This window comes from Petromyzon marinus, chromosome 11 (genome assembly GCF_048934315.1).
Source record: "Petromyzon marinus isolate PM22_M1 ecotype Great Lakes invasive population chromosome 11, UKy_Petmar_22M1.pri1.0, whole genome shotgun sequence".
NCBI classification, from domain to species: domain Eukaryota; kingdom Metazoa; phylum Chordata; class Hyperoartia; order Petromyzontiformes; family Petromyzontidae; genus Petromyzon; species Petromyzon marinus.
In genome coordinates, this window is record NC_133677.1 from 192,622 (window position 1) to 212,503 (window position 19,882).

At 48.6% G+C, this 19,882-nt stretch overlaps 1 protein-coding gene and 1 long non-coding RNA gene across 3 annotated transcripts in view; one reads left to right on the plus strand and one right to left on the minus strand.

Annotated features, from left to right (window-relative positions):
* Window positions 1-7,944, minus strand: LOC116941432 (uncharacterized). The gene is made up of 3 exons (XR_004402671.2): window positions 7,904-7,944; window positions 6,828-6,917; window positions 1-5,438 (listed from the first exon to the last, which is right to left on the minus strand). It is a non-coding gene; the product is annotated as an uncharacterized LOC116941432 (long non-coding RNA).
* The window catches only part of LOC116941431 (mitoferrin-1-like), a 24,086-nt gene continuing 11,524 nt past the window's right edge, over window positions 7,321-19,882 (plus strand). Inside the window, exon 1 of one of the 2 annotated variants that reach the window (XM_032952531.2) lies at window positions 7,321-7,651. In XM_032952531.2, coding sequence (XP_032808422.1) covers window positions 7,493-7,651 — 159 coding nt within the window. In that variant the 5' untranslated portion in view covers window positions 7,321-7,492. Of the gene's footprint in view, window positions 7,652-7,689; window positions 8,215-19,882 lie in introns of those variants that run through there. The other variant, XM_032952532.2, reaches the window with a different exon arrangement.

Genomic DNA, 19,882 nt, shown 5'->3' on the forward strand with positions numbered 1-19,882 from the left:
TCAGATAGTCGGCTAACATAACAGTCAACATCTTACCTGGTTGATTACACTCTTCTAAAGATTGCTAAATTTAAGAGAGAGATAAAACACAGAACCGAAGACACATATATAGACACATAGCAGAGAGAGTTAACACAGACACAGAGAGAGACACAGAGAAACAACGCCTCTGTGTCGTGGCCTTAAATAGGTAGAGAGGGGGGAGAGAGAGGGGGGGGGTAGATAAATGAGCATGTCAATGAGAGATCTGGTGCCACTGCTGGAAGAACAAATCCTGGGGAGACAGAAAAAAGAAAAGGAAAAGCAAAATTCAGCAAAATTTTGAAATGCAATGCAACACAGAAAGTCGGTCAAAACACAATCAACACATGGTCTGGTTGATTACGCTATTCCAAAGATTGCTCAAACTAGAAGTTAAGTGTGAAATTTGAGAGAGAGACAAGACACAGACACGGAGACACAAAGACAGACACAAGTAGAGAGAGACAAAACAACCAGACGCAGAGAGAGGAAACAAACTTAAAACCTCCCCGTAGAGGTGGTTCAAACTTTGTTTGGTGCTTCCGTGACTGCAAGAAATAATCTTTGGTTCTTTCGGTAAAGTCACGTAGAAATAGAAAATAATAACTATATAATATATCTCTCTTTAATTTAGCAATCTTTAGAAGAGTGTAATCAACCAGGTAGGGTGTTGACTGTTATGTTAGCCGACTATCTGAGCTTATTGCATTATATTTCTAAGTTTGCTAGGTTTGTTTCTTTTTCATTTATACCTGATGATGATTGCTTGCGTTGCAGTCGAAACGTCGTATGATATTATAGAATTATTATTTTCTATGTCTACGTGACTTTACCGAAAGAACCAAAGATAACATCTGTAAGTTCACCAGCATTACTTCAGACAAGCCTGACTCTGCTGATGAGATACTGAATGTCGAGACCGGTCTGGAGTTTCGAACCAATACTGCTGATAAGATGCACTCGCAGAATAAAAGCCGTGTGGCTGATGAGATGTGTAAAAAAACATGCTCGTCTATATTTGACATGGAGGTCCAGAGGTGGAGAGACGGAGGCGTCTGGTTTGCCTGTTTAATTCGCATCCCTGTCATATTTTGACAGCGTTTCGTCACGACGTAAATTCCACTGACGCCACCGCTCCCGACCTCTCCATCGGCGAGTCTCGCCTCGACTCCCGGGGGGCCCCGTGCGAGGCGGCTCTGGAACGCGCGCGCCACCCCACGTGCGCGCATGGCCCTCCGTTCGCGGCCTGCGATGGTGTTTGAGAAACCCGAGCAGCAGCCAAGGCGCGCTGTCTGCCGAGCCCGGCCTTGCGGCAGTTCGCGTTCAATACAATAAACCTCTGGAGCAGTGTGAAGCAAAGCCGTACTCTGCCATTGAGGCACCGTATGTCGGAACAGGTCCAGAGCTTTGCTTGTGTTGAACCAATGCTGCGAATAACATGTATTCTCAGAAGGCCGTGTGGCCGATATGTGTGATAAAAGAGTTGTATTTTTATTTTAAGTGGAAAGATGGATATGCAAAGGAGGCTAATTATACACTACGTAACACAATTTGTGTTCCTGGGTCGTAAGTGTTATTTTGTAATTGCTTATGCCTAAAAAGTATAGAAAATGGCTATTATTCCCCATAAACTTTGCTTTTGTGACCAGGACAGTGATATTTGGAAATTGATCTATTTGCAATGGGAAAACTGGCGAATTTGTGCCTTTTCGTTCACATAAAGTCAGAAAAAACAACATATGAATAAAAAAATGACTACAAAAGATTTAGAAGTAAGTAGTTTTTCGAGATTTACGATTATACTGTAAATCACTTTCACAAATCAGCCCCCATCATATTCTCGTTATACTGTCCTTGGTAGCGGCGTTCAAAGTCCAGTATATCCTGGATGGAAGCACACGCCTTGCTCCTCCGAGTACGCTCCCATGTTCTCCTTGAATTGATCAAGATGAGCATCAAGAAAATGGACTTTGAGGGACATCCTACAGCCCATTGTGCCGTAGTTCTTCACCAGTCTCAACCAGCTCCACGTAGTTTTCGACCTTGTGATTGCCTAGGAAGCCACGAACCACTGCGACAAAGCTGCCCCAAGCCGCTTTCTTCTTACTAGTGATCTTCTTGGGGAATTCATTGCACTCCAGGATCTTCTTCATCTGTGGTCTGATGAAGACACCGGCTTTGACCTTTGCCTCAGACAGCTTCGGGAAGAAGTCTTGAAGGTACTTGAAGGCTGCCGACTCCTTAGCTACAGCTCTGACAAATGTTTCACAAGGCCCAATTGATGTGCAGTGCTGGCATCAGCACCTTCCAGGGGTCCACCAGTGGCTCCCACTTGACGTTGTTCATCCCCACGGAGAACTCGGTCCGCTGTGGCCAGTCCCGCACTGTGGTCATGCGCCTTGGTGTCCCTGCTGTCCCAAAGGCAAAGAGAGCAGGGAAACTTGTTAAAACCACCTTGCAGAAGCAGAGCCCAACTTGATGGGTGAAGAAGCTACAAAAAGGTTGGTGACGCTTCCTCTGATCTGCAACTTGCACACTTTCATCCAACAAGTTCCACTGCTTGAGCCTAAACGTCAAAAGCTCGGCATTGGACTTGGTGAGACCAAGATCTCTGATCAAGCCGTTGAGGTCTTTTTGGTTTTGGTAGTATGGGTTTCTCTCCTAGCTCCACCTCTGAAATTGTCATCTGGATCGACAACGTCTTCCTCGCTCTCTGACTTGCTGCTCTCTTCTAAAGATGGCGGCTCTCTCTCCGGAGGAGTGGGTACGGGGAGCTCATGGCGATGGATGAAGGAAGGTCCGGATACGTGATAGCAGGTGCATTCTTGCCAGCCCGACGTTTGGAAGGGTCCACCATGCAGAAGTAGCAGTTGCTTGAGTGGTCAGTGGGTTCCCGCCAAATTCTTTGGATAGCGAACTTCATGGCTCTTTTCCCTTCTGTACCATCCTACAAAAATACATTTATTTCACCCATGACTAATGTGTAAGCGATTTTCGCAACATTTTTCATATATGATATATATTTTTTCAATAACAATGAAAATTGTAAAAATTTCAAAATTAAAAACTTTACAATTTTTAACAAATTTTCCATCATACCTTCCAGAGTTGTTTTGCATTGCTCGCAGGTGAAATTAGGTGCCCAAGGTTTGTCTTGATCCCTAATAGGCATGCCGAAATATGCCCTGGAGGCTTCACACATCTTCGCAGATGCTTCCACAGAGTACTTATTCACTCTTGTCTTGATAAATTGGCCAGACATAGCAAAATGCGTCTGCCAGATGCTTGCAGCTTCTTGATGCCATCTCAGAGAAATGCAGATATGTATCCACTTAGGCAGCTGGAACTAAACTGAACTGGTGGGCTTAAAGGCCCCTGTATTTATACTATTTATATTACTGGAAAGTTCTGGAATGTTCTAGAAGTTACTCCAAGTCTACTCAGCACTGAATCTATCTGGAATGTTCTGGAAAATAGGTAAATTTCAAAATATCACTGTCCTGGACACATAAGCAAAGTTTGTGGGGAATAATAGCTATTTTCTGTACTTTTGAGGCATAAGCAATTAGTAAATAACACTTACTACCCAGGAAAAAAAAGTTACACAGATAATGATCTGCTTATTTTGCCTCTATCGGTTGGCCTTCTGGGAGTAAACAACATTTTCAGTAGTACTGTATTGGTTTAATACTAGCAAATGCTGGACTGGTTTTGACATCCAGTGTCTCATCAGCAGAAACCGGGTGGGATTTTTGTTTGTATCAATGCAATGCTGCATTAGGATGTGTAAAAGAATACGTTGCATTTTTTTACGTGGAGAGGCAGATGTGTAAAGGAGGTGGCATGTTGTCCGATTATTTATTAATGACAATGTCCACTGTTGACGCTAATGGTTGCCTTGTATTTTGTACGCTTTAGTAGTGTGGCCTTGTTGGAGCCCCGCAAGCAGATAACAGTTCCATAAATCAATCATTTTGAAGAAAACAGGACAAGGTGCTCGTGTATAAACCCGCCTCAACACGGCCCTGCTGACCAGATCAAACCCCACCACATGTCGTCTCGCACTTTGCCTGATGTAATCCCCACCGCAACGACCGGGGACGCCTCGAACACCTCTCCATCCCAGTAGGGCGGCTGCCTTCTCGCCGCACCAACACGAGATTGAGGAAATAAATCGCGCGCTCCTCCACCTCTGTCTTGTCCCCGCGCTGCGTGCCACCCCGCTCCTCCACTGCGTCCATCTCACGAGTCCTCCCGCACTCACCGGGCGGTTCAAATCTCCCGCTCACCTCGTGCTCTTACTCCCCTTTCCCCGTCGGTCGCGCCAAACTCCTCCGCCGCGTATCCCTCCCTGTCCCCTCCACCCCATCATTCTGCTTCACACCGCTCCCCCAGGACACCCTCCTTCACCTTCGGTCCCATCTCGTGCTATTCGGTCACCCCAGCCAGGGGTCGGCAAACCGCAGCTCTGGAGCCGCATGCGGCGCTTGAAGGACTGCTTCGTGGCGTTATTTATGAAGGACCGCCGTTTCGTATTCAAACGCATTGTGGCTCTTTATTTTTTTTTTATAAAAAAAATACTTTGTTATAGTGGTTTCCTAACTTGTGGCCTAGCCTCATGATACCACCAGCAGGGCACCATCGGTGATCACTGCAGTAGAAATAGTTTGACATACATCCTTTAAAATGTTGTTTACATAACAGTGCAATAATCACTCAAAATAAATTTTGATATTTCTCGAACTTAATGTTACCATGCTAAAAAAAAAAGTAATTTTACATTGCCAATTTGTTGCTGGAATTGTACTTTAGTATTAATGTCGGTTTCTGTCACGCGGTTGTTTTTACTTCAATTTCCATTTGCTACATTGTTGTACAGTCCTTGGTTTTTATTATTTTGCGTTTTTCATTTCGGTGACCCAGGTCAGTGTCAGTGCCGGATTATGCTAGTGCAGGGCCTGTAGCATGATGTTATAAAGGGGCCATAAATAAAACACACACCTAAAAATTAAAACACAAAATTTGTACTTGCATAGTAAAGTAATTGTATTTTTTCATTTGCTATACAGCCAGATAATACGACAAATCGCTAACCTTAAACACCCAGTCGTTAATAAAAGTTGAAGGCAGTATAGTACTATAGTAATAGAGCATGCAGAATCACTGAGCCAGAATTGATAGCTTGAAAGCATTTAGCATTTATGGCACCTGGGATGAGCAATTGGTCGCATTGCACGAGAGCCACGTAGCTCTCGCCACGCACCAGGAAGTGAGCGCACGGCCACGTCGCACTCGCCCCGCCCCTTGGGCTGCACGCGTGACGTGGTCACGCAGGTCAGCAACCACCCGCGTGACGTGGTCACGCAGGTGAACACCACCCGGGTGACGTGGTGAACACTACCTAGACAAGTGTTCTCCTGCATGCAAAACCACATACATGCCGGCCGAGTTGTTAACACAGAATGCAAACTTGGGCAAGGCAGAAAACAACAGTCCCAGACCACACCAATTCAACAACAACAGTCACAGACCACACCAAGACAACACATAGTCCCTCGATTACATTGCGCATTAAAATTGAACTATCGATACACGGGTAAGGTCAAAATTACAAATCACATTAAAAAATGTGGCTGCATCTGGCACTAATCTGCTTCAGAATATTTTTGAAGGAAGATTTACGATATTCTTAGTTTTTTCGGTAAAGTCACGTTGAAGAGAAACAACAAAATAACAAAATATATAAAACAATAAAAAATTCTCACGACGTTTCGACCATAACTCAAACGGTCGAAACGTCGTGAGAATTTTTTTATTGTTTTATATATTTTGTTATTTTGTTGTTTCTCTTCAACGTGACTTTACCGAAAAAACTAAGAATATGAATTACTGCAGTCACGAAAGCTTTAAATCAAAAAAAGATTTACGATGTTAAGGGAGGAAACAAGTTGTTTCAAAACTTGGTGCTGCAAAGGAAAATGCGTCGCCACCTATTCCAAATCTTGTTCTATGGATATTTAAAAGGAAATTAGTTGTACGCCTTAGGTTTCTTGGATTTGACAATGTGGTTAATCAGTGAGCTAAGTATAGGGAAGATTTGTCAAGATAATTTTATGGATGAACAGGGCCCAATGCCGATTTCTTCTTGATGTGAGATTGCATTTTAAGTAGAGGTCACAATAGTGCAGAATGATAAAGCGGGTTTAGTGATTCGTTGGTAGCTGATCTGGAAGCAGCATCACCGTAGTCAAACAGTTGTAGAATGGTTGCTTCAACAATTTGCAGGCGTAATAGAACATGAAAACAGTGTTTATTTATATATGATAATAATCTGCACTGCCCTTGAATTTGATTGGTCCACACCCGAGACAGCTTTTCTTAGAGTCTAGTCTCCACTGGTGTTGGACCAGAAGACGCCAAAAGTCGTGTTATCAGAGTTGTCTCTTTTGTTTGCATTTTGACTGCTTGTGTTGTGGTTATTGCAAACATGATGCCTTGAATAAAGGTGTCAGTTTTTGTGCCAGTTAAAAGGGTAAAACCTATTACTACATCTTGTTACTGGCAAAGGAGGTCTCATAATGTAAAAGATTCTGAGTGATTTAGGTGTAGTGTCTGCAACCATTACTGTCGGGTTTTTGACTTTATTCACGAATCGATTGTTTTATATCGGCAAACGCTATGATCAATCCACTGCCGGATGAAGGCCCACTCAAGCTGTCGCCATCTCTCACGAATTTGCGATACAACGATCCGCTCGGCTCCTGCACACGAGCTGATTCAATCGCTCCATCTCTGCGTGAACGTACCCTCAGTATCGTTCCTTGACGTAGCTGCTAGTCCGTTTTCAGCCTCGACCTCGTCCCATTCTGGACGTGCCCATGACGGGGTGGGTCATTCTGAAATCGAAGATTGAAAGGAGCTAAGCGTGGGTGACCACTCTCAAGTGGGCGAAACTAAGTAAACGTGACCACTAGGGGGGATTCTTTCAATGAAATACACCACAGTCGTATTACCAAACATTGTCTTCTTTGGTTCTTTCGGTAAAGTCACGTAGAATGAGAATAAAATAATAAATTGATAAAATAAAATAACACAATTATTATTTTTAAAATAATAAATTGATAAAATAAAAGAACACAATTATTTTATCAATTTATTATTTTATTATCATTCTACGTGACTTTACCGAAAGAACCAAAGAAGATGAATCCTTGCAGTCACGAAAGCTTTAAATCGATACCAAACATTGGTTGTGCAAAGCCAAGTTGGCGGGGGGTTTAAAGTTCGGACGTGAGCTAAAGCGGGCGTGGCCAGGGCGGTAGGCGTGGCCTGAGCCCCAGAGGAGGCGGGGCGAGTGGAAGTCGGCGCCGCGCGCAGGAGACGCGCGCGCATCCCGAGTGAGCGCCGCGCGGAGGGACAGCGGCACCGGGGGGAGGAAGGGAGGCGGGCAGAGGACGACGGCCAAGGAACGATGGAGGAAGAAAAGAACTCCGCCGCCGTCGCCGCCGCGGATGGCGAGATCGAGTACGAGGCGCTGCCGCCGAGCGTGTCTATGGGCACGCACATGGTGGCGGGCGCGCTGGCCGGGGTGATGGAGCACTGCGTGATGTACCCCGTGGACTGCGTCAAGGTGTGAGGCACTCACTCGGCGAACTCGCTAACTCCGGCTATCAACTCAAGAGTTACCCCGAGTTACCCCGAGTCATCGACAAAGAGATGTTGCTGATGACTCGAGTTACCCCGAGTTACCCCGAGTCACCCCGAGTCCGGGGTAACTCTGCAGGGAATTCGGGGAACTCGGAGGTTATGAATACTCGGGGGAAGTAAAGGGAGCCGGGGTAACTGCGAGTCCATGCGTCTCTGGGGACAACTCGGAGTTCACCTTGGGTCGCCTTGGGAGCCGCGGAGCCTTCTTACAATTCCAAGTTCAGATAAACAGGCGAGCTCCCCCTAGCGTGGTGTTGATTGGCGGAGCGTGTTCACGTGCTGTTGCGAGGCGGACACGCTATTGGCTGATAGCGCAACCGTGTTTGTAAATATAAAAGGTTCTGGGAGATAACTTATGTGTAAGGGGAGGGGGGTCGAGGTTGGTCAGGAGGGGTCACGTGGGATCGGATTGCCAGGGGTCACGGAGCGGAGGGGTCACGGAGCGAAGGGGCCACGTGCGCGACGTCTCCCACGTGGGTTCAGACAGTGAGTACAGTGTATCAGTACTGTACAGCTGTGTGTGCCTCTCACTGTGTGTATGTCACCTTGTATCTTTCACTGTGTATCTGTCACTGTGTGTATCTGTCACTGTGTGTATCTTGTCACTGTCTATATATGTCACTGTATGTCACTGTGTGTGTATGTGTGTATGTCACTGTGTGTATCTGTCACTGTGTGCATCTCTCACTGTGTGTATCTGTCACTGTGTGTATCTGTCACTGTGTGTATCTGTCACTGTGTGTATCTGTCACTGTGTGTATCTGTCACTGTGTGCATCTGTCACTGCGTGTATCTGTCACTGCGTGTATCTGTCACTGTGTTTATCTGTCACTGTGTGTATCTGTCACTGTGTGTATCTGTCACTGTGTGCATCTGTCACTGTGTGTATGTCACTGTGTGCATCTGTCACTGTGTATCTGTCACTGTGTGTATCTGTCACTGTGTGTATCTGTCACTGTGTGTATCTGTAACTGTGTGTATGTCACTGTGTGTATGTCACTGTGTGTATCTGTCACTGTGTGTATCTGTCACTGTGTGTCACTGTACAGTTACCACTGTGTGTAGCCGTCCTTGTGCGTGTGCCCCTGTGTGTGTTTATCTGTCCTTGTGTGATATCTTTTGCTGTGTGGAAAGATCTGTCTCTGTTCGTGTATACAGTGAGGGAAAAAAGTATTTGATCCCCAGCTGATTTTGTACGTTTGCCCACTGACAAAGAAATGATCAGTCTATAATTTTAATGGTAGGTTTATTTGAACAGTGAGAGAGAATAACAACAAAAAAATCCAGAAAAACGCATGTCAAAAATGTTATAAATTGATTTGCATTTTAATAAAGGAAATAAGTATTTGACCCCTCTGCAAAACATGACTTAGTACTTGGTGGCAAACCCTTGTTTTCAATCACAGAGGTCAGACGTTTCTTGTAGTTGGCCACCAGGTTTGCACACATCTCAGGAGGGATTTTGTCATTGAGGTTTCGAGGCTGACGTTTGGCAACTCGAACCTTCAGCTCCCTCCACAGATTTTCTATGGGATTAAGGTCTGGAGACTGGCTAGGCCACTCCAGGACCTTAATGTGCTTCTTCTTGAGCCACTCCTTTGTTGCCGTTGGCCGTGTGTTTTGGGTCATTGTAATGCTGGAACACCCATCCACGACCCATTTTCAATGCCCTGGCTGAAGGAAAGAGGTTCTCACCCAAGATTTGATGGTACATGGCCCCGTCCATCGTCCCTTTGATGCGGTGAAATTGTCCTGTCCCCTTAGCAGAAAAAAACACCCCCAAAGCATAATGTTTCCACCTCCATGTTTGACGGTGGGGATGGTGCTCTTGGGGTCATAGGCAGCATTCCTCCTCCTCCAAACACGGCGGGTTTAGTTGATGCCAAAGAACTCCATTTTGGTCTCATCTGACCACAACACTTTCACCCAGTTGTCCTCTGAATCATTCAGATGTTCATTGACAAACTTCAGACGGGCATATATATGTGCTTTCTTGAGTAGGGGGACCTTGTGGGCGCTGCGGGATTTCAGTACTTCACGGCGTCGTGTGTTACCAATTGTTTTCTTGGTGACTATGGTCCCAGCTGCCTTGAGATCATTTGCAAGATCCTCCCGTGTAGTTCTGGGCGGATTCCTCACCGTTTTCATGATCATTGCAACTCCACGAGGTGAGATCTTGCATGGAGCCCCAGGCCGAAGGAAATTGACAGTTATTTTGTGTTTCATCCATTTGCGAATAATCGCACCAACTGTTGTCACCTTCTCACCAAGCTGCTTGGCAATGGTCTTGTAGCCCATTCCAGCCTTGTGTATGTCTACAATCTTGTCCCTGACATCCTTGGAGAGCTCTTTGGTCTTGGCCATGGTGGAGAGTTTGGAATCTGATTGATTGATTGCTTCTGTGGACAGGTGTCTTTTAAACACGTAATAAGCTGAGATTAGGAGCACTCCCTTTAAGAGTGTGCTCCTAATTTCAGCTTGTTGCCTGTATAAAAGACACCTGGGAGCCAGAAATATTTCTGATTGAGAGGGGGTCAAATACGTATTTCCCTCATTAAAATGCAAATCAATTTATAACATTTTTGACATGCGTTTTTCTGGATTTTTTTGTTGTTATTCTGTCTCTCACTGTTCAAACAAACGTACCATTAAATTATAGACTGATCATTTCTTTGTCAGTGGGCAAACGTACAAAATCAGCAGGGGATCAAATACTTTTTTTCCCTCACTGTACATGTCTTTGTAAGTGGAGCGGTAGTGCCATGGTTAGCATGCTGCGCTACAGACCCAGTGGTCTGAGTTCGATTCCCGCTCTCTGTCCACACCAGTGGCAATTACCTGAACCGGTCCTGGGCCTCCTCAAGAGCGACTCGGCCTCAAATGAGTACCTGGAGCGATATGTAAACATCACCCACATGGAGGCAAAGGCTCCTGTGTGTGTCAGTGTAGCTGTGCTGCTGCTACTGTAGGCACTGTGTAGCTGTGCTGCTGCTACTGTAGGCACTGTGTAGCTGTGCTGCTGCTGCTGTAGGCACTGTGTAGCTGTGCTGCTGCTGTAGGCACTGTGTAGCTGTGCTGCTGCTACTGTAGGCACTGTGTAGCTGTGCTGCTGCTACTGTTCGGCTAGGGTGGTCAAAGGTGACGATCAGTGGACCTTGTCAACAGGGGTGTGCCTGTGGGGGGTAGGTGGGGAGTGGTGGTGGTTGCGATCGTTTTAGTGGTGGTTGCTGTGAAGGTGGTGGTTGTGGTGGTTGCACCCTCTCGCCGTATAGAAAAGCTAAACGATTATATCCTCAAATAAGCATTGCGGCCGTGATCATCTCCTCTTTACAGCCCTGAGCCAGTGGCAAAAATTCCACGTTTCTATGACGGGAGTGAGTCTATCCATAGGGCAAGAACCACCGTTGACAAAGTGATGCTCATTTACAGACCGCGAAGGGAGTGATTATGGGTTGAGTCAACCCCTCCAAGCTCTACCACACCTGGCCGGTTATTGTTGTTGTTAGTGGTGGTTATGAATATTACGCAAATACAAACCGTACAAGATCATCAAAGTTTATTTTTATTATTATTATCAAAGATAATTCTAACGTACGCACAATCCATGCATAACATCCAGACCGGCTGTTTTGTCTAACCCACACTGTATCCAACCACTGCACTGTAGGTCACAACAACTCAATCAATCTTTAATTTATGTGCCAATATCGCCCTCGATAAACTAGGCATCAGTGCACATTACAACGGAAAGGGAATGGTATCGGGGCATGGAGCAACAGGAATGAATAAAGAAACCCGTCATGACCTCAGCGGCTAACACCGACTGAGCAAAGTAAATTGCCACCACAGCGACTGTGACCATAAGTGGCGGTGACGTAATGACGGTGCTTGTGCCAGGCTAGGTGGACAAAGACATGTTCACCCAATCGCGAAGCCACTTGGTAAGTAAGCCACTCACCACACCACAGGTCTCTCTGCTTCGGCCCTCCACTCTGGAATCCAATCCCATCATCGTCTCTTTCCCCCAAGCTCGTACAATAATAACCCTGCTCAGTTCAAGAGACGCGTTACACTCTCATCCATTTTAACTTTAACAGTGCCATTTGTTGCTGGTCGCTTAACATTTCAGAATCCAAATCTTTCTGAATACTTGAAGAGGAATCCGATGAGCTATGAAGCCCTTTTTCACAGATGTCCAGTGGGGGCTGTACAACGAAATATGCCAACAAGCAATACAAAAGACAATACGACTGCATAATCGAGAAAATGTCACCAAGTCACAAAATAAGTCAATAAAAGAAAGTATAGAAGTACAAAGTGCATAACTACAAACATTCCTGCTAATTTGTTAACACCAAATGCAAACTTGGGGCAAGCCAGCAAAACAACAACAGTCCCAGATCATACAAAGACAGCAACGTGCCAGACGACACCTTCAATTACAGTGCACGTAATAATTTAACTATGGATACACGGGTAAGGTAAAAGTTATGCATCGAATTTTAAACTGAGGCTGTATCCCGCACTAATCTTCTGCTCCAGAATATTTTTAAGGAAGATTTACGATGTTTATTGAGGAAACAAGGTCGTTCCAAAACGTTTGTCTTGTTTGCAATGGCAAAGGCTTTGTCACCTTTTCCAGTTCTTGTTCTTAGGATAGTCAAAAGCCAAATAGATGGATGTCTTGGGTTAAATGGGATTGACAATAGGGTGAATGTATTAGATAAAAATAGGGAAGATTTGCCAATCAGGATGTTATGGACAAAAAGGGCCTTATGTAGATTTATTCTAGCATCAAATTACGTGATTTTTAGTGGATGTCAAAATTCTGGGTCTGGTATGGTATATCCAGTGCTGTAAGCAGCTTCACAATACTCAAAAAGTGGTAGAATGATAGTTTCAATAATTTGCAGGTGTAATCAAATCTGAAAACAGTGTTAGTTTCTGTATAAAAAAAAATTTGATTAGATTTTCTTTGAGATGCAATCAATGTGGAGTCGTAAGTTTTGAATCAATCAGTAATCCCAAGCATTTGAAGCACTTCATTTGTTCAATGATATTGTTTCTGATATCTGTAATAAGTGAAGGAAATGAAACTGGATTTTTTTTAAAGAAAAGAGTATGATCTTGGTTTTTGGGAGATTTAAGAGCAATTTTAGTGATGAAAATAGATTTTTGATTGATATTGAATCATTTTAGAGATTCTGTTTAACTTTGTAGATGTATCCGACACTAGCATGACAGTGTCATCAGCAAAGAGATTGGGGCCTTTGAGTCTGTGCTCAGCAAATGCGTTTAAAAACGCAAAACCTAACAATGATTTACCATGAGCGGGGGGATGCTATGCCAGTGCCACCTCTCTGTGGCTAAGCGAGCCAACCGGGCCACTGCTCGTGGGGAGACCCACGGGGACTGGCGATGGCGCCAGCTCGTGCAAGGCGCCTCTCGCTTGTCGGGGCTCGGCCTTCACGGCAGCTCCTAGGCTGCCAGTGGCAACACTCGCGCCTCACAGCAAGAAGAGCCTGAGTTCAGTTTACGACTTGGGCTCTGTTCTGTGTTGAGTTTTGTGAGCGAGCGAGTGTGTGGACTTGGTATGTTTTCCCCCTGTTTTGCATGAGTTTCCAACGGGAGATCTGAGCCATTTTGTTATGTAATAGAGTGCAATGCACAAGTTCTTACATTCTCCATCCATCTCTGATCTTTGCCCTCCTCTTAATGTCCACAAACACTCCTTCCTTCAGCTCCTCCACCACCCCAATCCTCGGCCTCCCTCACGTTCTCATCCCTTCCGTTCCTCCGTATCGTCCTCGTTCATCAACCTGTGTCCTCGCAGAGCGCGTCCAGTCCACTTTCTCGTCTTTTTCTGGTGACTTCGACTGCCGTTCTTTCTTTTGTTGATGTCATTCAAGATTCTTCATCGGTCTGCTCTGTCCAGCTTATGCTCCACCTCCTTCCATGTCCCCGTCCCGAGCGCTTCCAGCCATTTCCCTCTGTCCCTTCTGTTCGTGTCCGCGTCTCCGCCGCGTGCCGAGCTCCAACGTCCCGACTCTCCTCTTCGCCGCTGCTTCACTCACCGCTCTGGTCCACAGCTCACTCCCGTTGCTGAATCAAGGTCTCTTTTTCCATACACATTTGATTTTGCTCTGATTATTTTTTGCTTCATTGGTGAATTTTATGTTTTTGTTGTAATTTTGGTGACCCAGGTCACTCTTGCGAATGATGCTCCTCTATATTGTTCTCTCTATCGTCATTCTAAAGAAATAAATCTTAAAATATCGGAAAGAAGAGCGTTCCAGACGGCCACATAAGCGCATCTGAAAGTGCGCGATGCAGTGACCGTCTTTGTTCGATGTCCTACGCGTGTTCTCTAATCCACATATGACACTTTGTGTCTGTTAATGTAACTCAGCGCGTGCACCTCTCCATGCTTTCATCATCGCCATCATGGCCTATCCACTGCTGGATAAATATCAGCCTGACGATGTATCTCGCCTGCGTGTGTTCTCCACGTGCTACTCCCTCTCCTCGCGTGCGTCCCAGCACGCTTCTCTGCAACCCTCCAGACCATGTGTTTTCTGCGATTCCTCAACGAATAAGAACGACTGCGCCCGCGTGTTCGTGCGACACTGCGGTCGAATGCTCGTCGCCCAAATGCGCTCCCAGATCCGCGTTCCATCCCTGCGGCGGCGCCAACTTCACTCGGGCTGAGCCTCTAATTGCTTTTTGCGAGCGAGCGAACGAGCGAGGTGTTGAAGTGGGACTTGATGCCCGAGGCGTGAACTTTCATGGAAATATTAAACTTCTCGAGTGATGTATCTCTCAAGCAAGCATTGGGGGAGGTATTGTTGCCCACCCTTTTACGGCTTTGAGTCAGTGGTAGAAATGCCACATTCCTCTGGCACGCGGGTGGCAAGTCTATCCATAGAACGATGGCTGGGGACTTTACCGAGAAAGTGGCGGTTGTTTTATCGACCCTAGAAGGAGGAACGATGAGCAGAGTCGATCCCCACCCATGATCAGGATGTGAACTTGCAACCTTCCGATCGTGAGCCACTCGCTCTGCCGCTGAACCACCCGGGCGGGTGTGAGATTGTATCTCAGGGACACTGAGATACAATCTCCCATATGGCTGTTGGTGGCTAACCTTTACGTACGGACAGAAAGAGGCGCACGCGTGAGTTAGAGAACAAATGTAGGCCGTGCCATGATTGGGCTGCGGGGGGGAAGTCACGGCCGGAAGGGACGATGATGGGCGACGGGCTAGACTAATGACGGAGCGAGGAACAGAACGCGTCCGAGACCCGAGACGTCCATCGCAAAGGAGATAGAGCGATGAGATTGGCTCCTCGTGCGCAGGCACTGGTCATTTTGTTGTTGTACACCACGGCAGCATTCCGATGGAGCCAGAAGCCTCTTGAAAATCAGTCTCAAGTCTTCCTTGCAAAAATAATAAAAATAATTATTATTTACTTTTGAACTGCCCCTTTGGTGTGGTGGTCAGCAGCGCACTGGACTCCCCCCCCCCCCCACCACCACTGCCTTGTCCACCCAGCAGTCGCGTGAATACGTTCAGCACAGCCAGGACCGGCTCCGATATCGCTCGCCACTGATGACAGCCGTGCCCAGGAAGCGAACCTCGGAGTCACACGGTTAACAGCAATGGACTGCATTGGTGCGACCGCCGTGGATGGCGGTGCTCGCTCTGCCAAATGACGGCTCTAAACCCACCACCGCTTTGTTTGAAGTCGGTAGTTTTTAGTCGTACGGATGGGCTAGCCTCCGTACTGGGAATGTGAATTTTCCACCACTGGCTGAGGGTCAGTAGTGAAGATCGGTACCGCCCTTTACACGATTAACCATTGAGCTTTGTTGGGTCAACCCTTACTTTCATCATTATCATCAACGCCGTGATTCATGGTCAACAATGCTCCGAGCTCTTGCTCTACACGCCATGAGCATGATTTCCCCGTTGCGTCTCCGCGGTGGCCCGCCTCTCCTCTAGAGGCATCTTTCCACGCTTAACTGATTTTGTTCCACCGCCGCACGGCGAGTGTGGGCGTCCTGCCCGGTCAGCCTGCCCGAAGATTGGAGGATAAGCTTTGCGCAGAAGCACCCTGGTGTTTGCCCATCTTCCGGCATCTTTGCACAACGCATAGAGTCGCGATACGTGGGCTTCTCTTGAACTCTGGATGAAGGCCTCCTCCCTCCCCAATCCGTCATTCCTCGCGACCCTGCGACCTAACGATCGCCCCAGCGGCTTCCTCTCCGCGGTGGCCGTCATCGCACCGCACGGCTGCGTTCCCATTCCCTGGCCGCCGCTCCGCTGTGGGCCCCGCTTGCCGGGACGCGTCCTCGACCCGAGTGACGACGCGGCTCCACGCGCGTGAAGTCGTGCGGAGGCTCCGGAGTGCCGTGTGCGGCGTGGGGCGCGGGACGGGCGAGGAGCCGGGCAGCGAGGCGGTTGACGTAGAACGGCGACGGAGGGGCCCCGTTCACACGACGGGCCCATTCGCCGTGTTGGGTCGCTACATCGCGGCGCCGGCGTCGTCCGTGAAAATTACGTCTCTCGCAAGCGCGCGGAGGGGCCGCACGCAGGGGCCCTGCTGCCAGTAGTTTCTCAGCACTGGGGATCTTTGGCCAATACCGGTTAAATTGTATGGTGTCTTTTAGCTATGGGAGGCGACCGGAGAACCCGGAGACTACCCGAGCAGAAAAAGGGGAGAACACCCGAGTTGGGAATCGAATCCTAGCACTGCTTGCCATGAGGCGGCACGGGCGTGTCCACTACTCCGTCCTGCCGCCCTCATCATGGCTCTTGAGTGTGATTAGTGGTGAGTGTGATTGGGGGCGAGTGTGGTTAGTGGCGAGCGAGAGTGTCGAGGATTGGCGTCGCTCGTTAGCGAGACGCTACGGCGGCGCCGTTTCACCGCACGCGCTGCCAGAGCGCTCCACGCTCGCTCCGTCATCCCACGTGACGCGGTTAAAATCACTGCCAACACAAGCGCGGTCACGGCCGCTGCCTCGCGCAGAGTGGCGCCGCACTCCCGGTTGTTTTTGCTGCGAGCGTCGATTTGGTGAGAGGGCCCTCCGGCGCGCCGACGCGTTACCGTGCCACGGCCTCGCGCTCCCCCGTCCGCTCGGTGCGGCGGCTCGCAGTCGGGGTAGGGGGCAGAGCCCATCGTGGGTTTGCGCTGAGAGGCAAGAAGGAACCACGTGGACTAGAGGGACACACTCGTGGCAGAGACGTAACGATCGTCCTCCCCGCTGGGAGACGCGTGTCAGACTCGGGCAGCGGGATGCATCACGGCCACAAGGGGCGAGACTCAAGACGGAGTAGCAGCCGAGGAACGGGTCACGTTTAAAATACGGATCAACCACCGTGGTGGAGATGGAGCGATGAAATCAGTTGGTGTGCAAGAACTGGGTGGATTGTGACATCGCAGGATCGTGAGAGGTGGGGGAAGCCTTTATCCACCAGTGGATTGACCATGGCTGCTGATGATGATGACGGTGCGTTCTGCTGGCTGCGTGCGTGACGTGTTGCGCAATAACCTTCGATGCGCGCGCAACGCTGAACCGTTGGGGCCACCCTTACGACACGACACCGATGTGAAATTAAATTCCCACGAACGCACACGCACGCAATCCACGCAGCAGTTGCCCTACGCACGAGCTGATTTTGTTATCGCTCCATCTCCGCGGTATCCATTCTCATCTAGAGGCATCTTTCTGTCCTTCCCCCGCACCTCCGAATAGTACGATTGGCAATGTACGGTGCGAAAGAAGTTCAACACACATGTACATTATTCTCGCCCAGCGCCTATCGCTGTCCCTTGTGGCATTGAAGCGTCCTGCACCCCCAGCCGCACTCCTCGTCATGTGGATGATCTCATTCGCCCGCTTGTGCTCTGTCTTCAGTTTGTCGGTAAAATGAATGAGTGGGAAGTCAACAGCGGCTGTTTTATGGATAAACTTTCCCCCGTCATGGGAATGTGGCATTTCCAACACGAATGCCTCAATGCTCGTATGAGCCGCAGGAAACCACGGATTGTTGGCCAAGGGCTCCATGACCACTTTTATCTGTGGAGGCGATGCCTTCATCCTCGTTCCGCCATCGCACCCACATATGTTGAACTTCTTTCTCACCGTACGTAGCCAACCATGCTAATCGGAGGTGCATTGTGACACCCTGAGCAGTGGTGCAGCGGTTAGCACGCCGCGTCACGAACCCGGCGATCCACGTACGATTCTTGCTCATGGCCAACACAATTTTCTGAACCAACCACACACATACATGCATATACAAAGATCACACGTATAGCCTTTACAGAATGTTGGGGCAAGTGCTGTTAGCGACTAGCACATATGTAAGCTGGAACTGCACACCTAACGGGGGTGGTGTGGCCAGCGTGATGACGTCACACTCAGAACAAACACTGTGATACATGCACGGTTTGTGTTTATACAGTGACCAAAACCAGACAGTGTCTCAACATGAGGGACATTTCTACCTGCCGTTTATACTGACGAGTTAGCTGCTGGTTCCACTGACGAGGCAGCTGCTGGTTCCACCGACGAGTTAGCTGCTGGTTCCACCGACGAGTCAGCTGCTGGTTCCACCGACGAGTCAGCTGCTGGTTCCACCGACGAGTCAGCTGCTGGTTCCACCGACGAGTCAGCTGCTGGTTCCACTGACGAGTCAGCTGCTGGTTCCACTGACGAGCCAGCTGATGGTTCCACTGACGAGCCAGCTGCTCGTTCCACTGACGAGCCAGCTGCTGGTTCCAATGACGAGCCAGCTGCTCGTTCCACTGACGAGCTAGCTGCTGGTTCCACTGACGAGACAGCTGCTGGTTCCACTGACGAGCCAGCTGCAGGTTCCACTGACGAGCCAGCTGCTGGTTCCACTGACGAGCAAGCTGCTGGTTCCACTGACGAGCCAGCTGCAGGTTCCACTGACGAGCCAGCTGCTGGTTCCACTGATGAGCAAGCTGCTGGTTCCACTGACGAGCCAGCTACTCGTTAAACTCGCCTGTACCCCCCTCGCCCCCCCGTGTAAGTGGCTGTGTGGAGCAGAGTGGGGAGGCCGCTTCTCGTTGTGTACACTTTGCAGTGCCGAGTCACGCGGGGTGCGTGTGGGGAATGCGCCACGTCATGGATGATGATCGCTCCCCTGAGAACCTGCTCGGTGTGGGCCACTAAAGTCCAGAGATCCCCTCCACTATAGACCCGTTTCGTTGTAGATCCACTCCACTATAGACCCGTTCCGTTGTAGATCCACTCCGTTGTAGATCCACTCCACTATAGACCCGTTCCGCTGTAGATCCACTCCACTATAGACCCGTTCCGTTGCAGATCCACTCCACTATAGACCCGTTCCGCTGTAGATCCACTCCACTATAGACCCGTTCCGCTGTAGATCCACTCCACTATAGACCCGTTCGGCTGTAGATCCACTCCACTATAGACCCGTTCCACTGTAGATCCACTCCACTATAGACCCGTTCCGTTGTAGATCCACTCCACTATAGACCCGTTCAGCTGTAGATCCACTCCACTATAGACCCGTTCCACTGTAGATCCACACCACTATAGACCCGTTCCACTGTAGATCCACACCACTACAGACCCGTTCTGCTGTAGATCCACTCCACTATAGACCCGTTCCGTTGTAGATCCACTCCACTATACATCCGCTCCAATGTGGATCCGACAAACACCACTTTGTCAAAACCATGACTACATTTCAGGATAAATCGGTGAGGCCTGTTTATGGGCAATGGTAGCTCGACCTGTCGTGCCTGTGACTGGGGGGGCGTGCAATGGGAACTTCGAAAGTTTCCCCAGCACCCGGGACCCCTGAGAGATGAGTGGAGGAAGGAAGCTTCACACCCACCACCTCTTCCTCCTCGCTTATTTTCCCCTGCTCTGGCCTTCCTGCTCCCCACCGTTAAGCCGGCACCTCCTAGTCATGAGCGTCTGGGTTCGAATCCACCCCAGGGTCAAGTCCAGACGTCGTCCATCCACAGCGACGTGGCACAGCTGTGGCATGCTCGCCGCTCAGTTCACAGACTCACGGTTCAAATCTGCCTGTCCGTTTTTTGTAAGGATGCATGCTGAGGATTGGTTGCTTGGATTCAGGTGATCATAAATC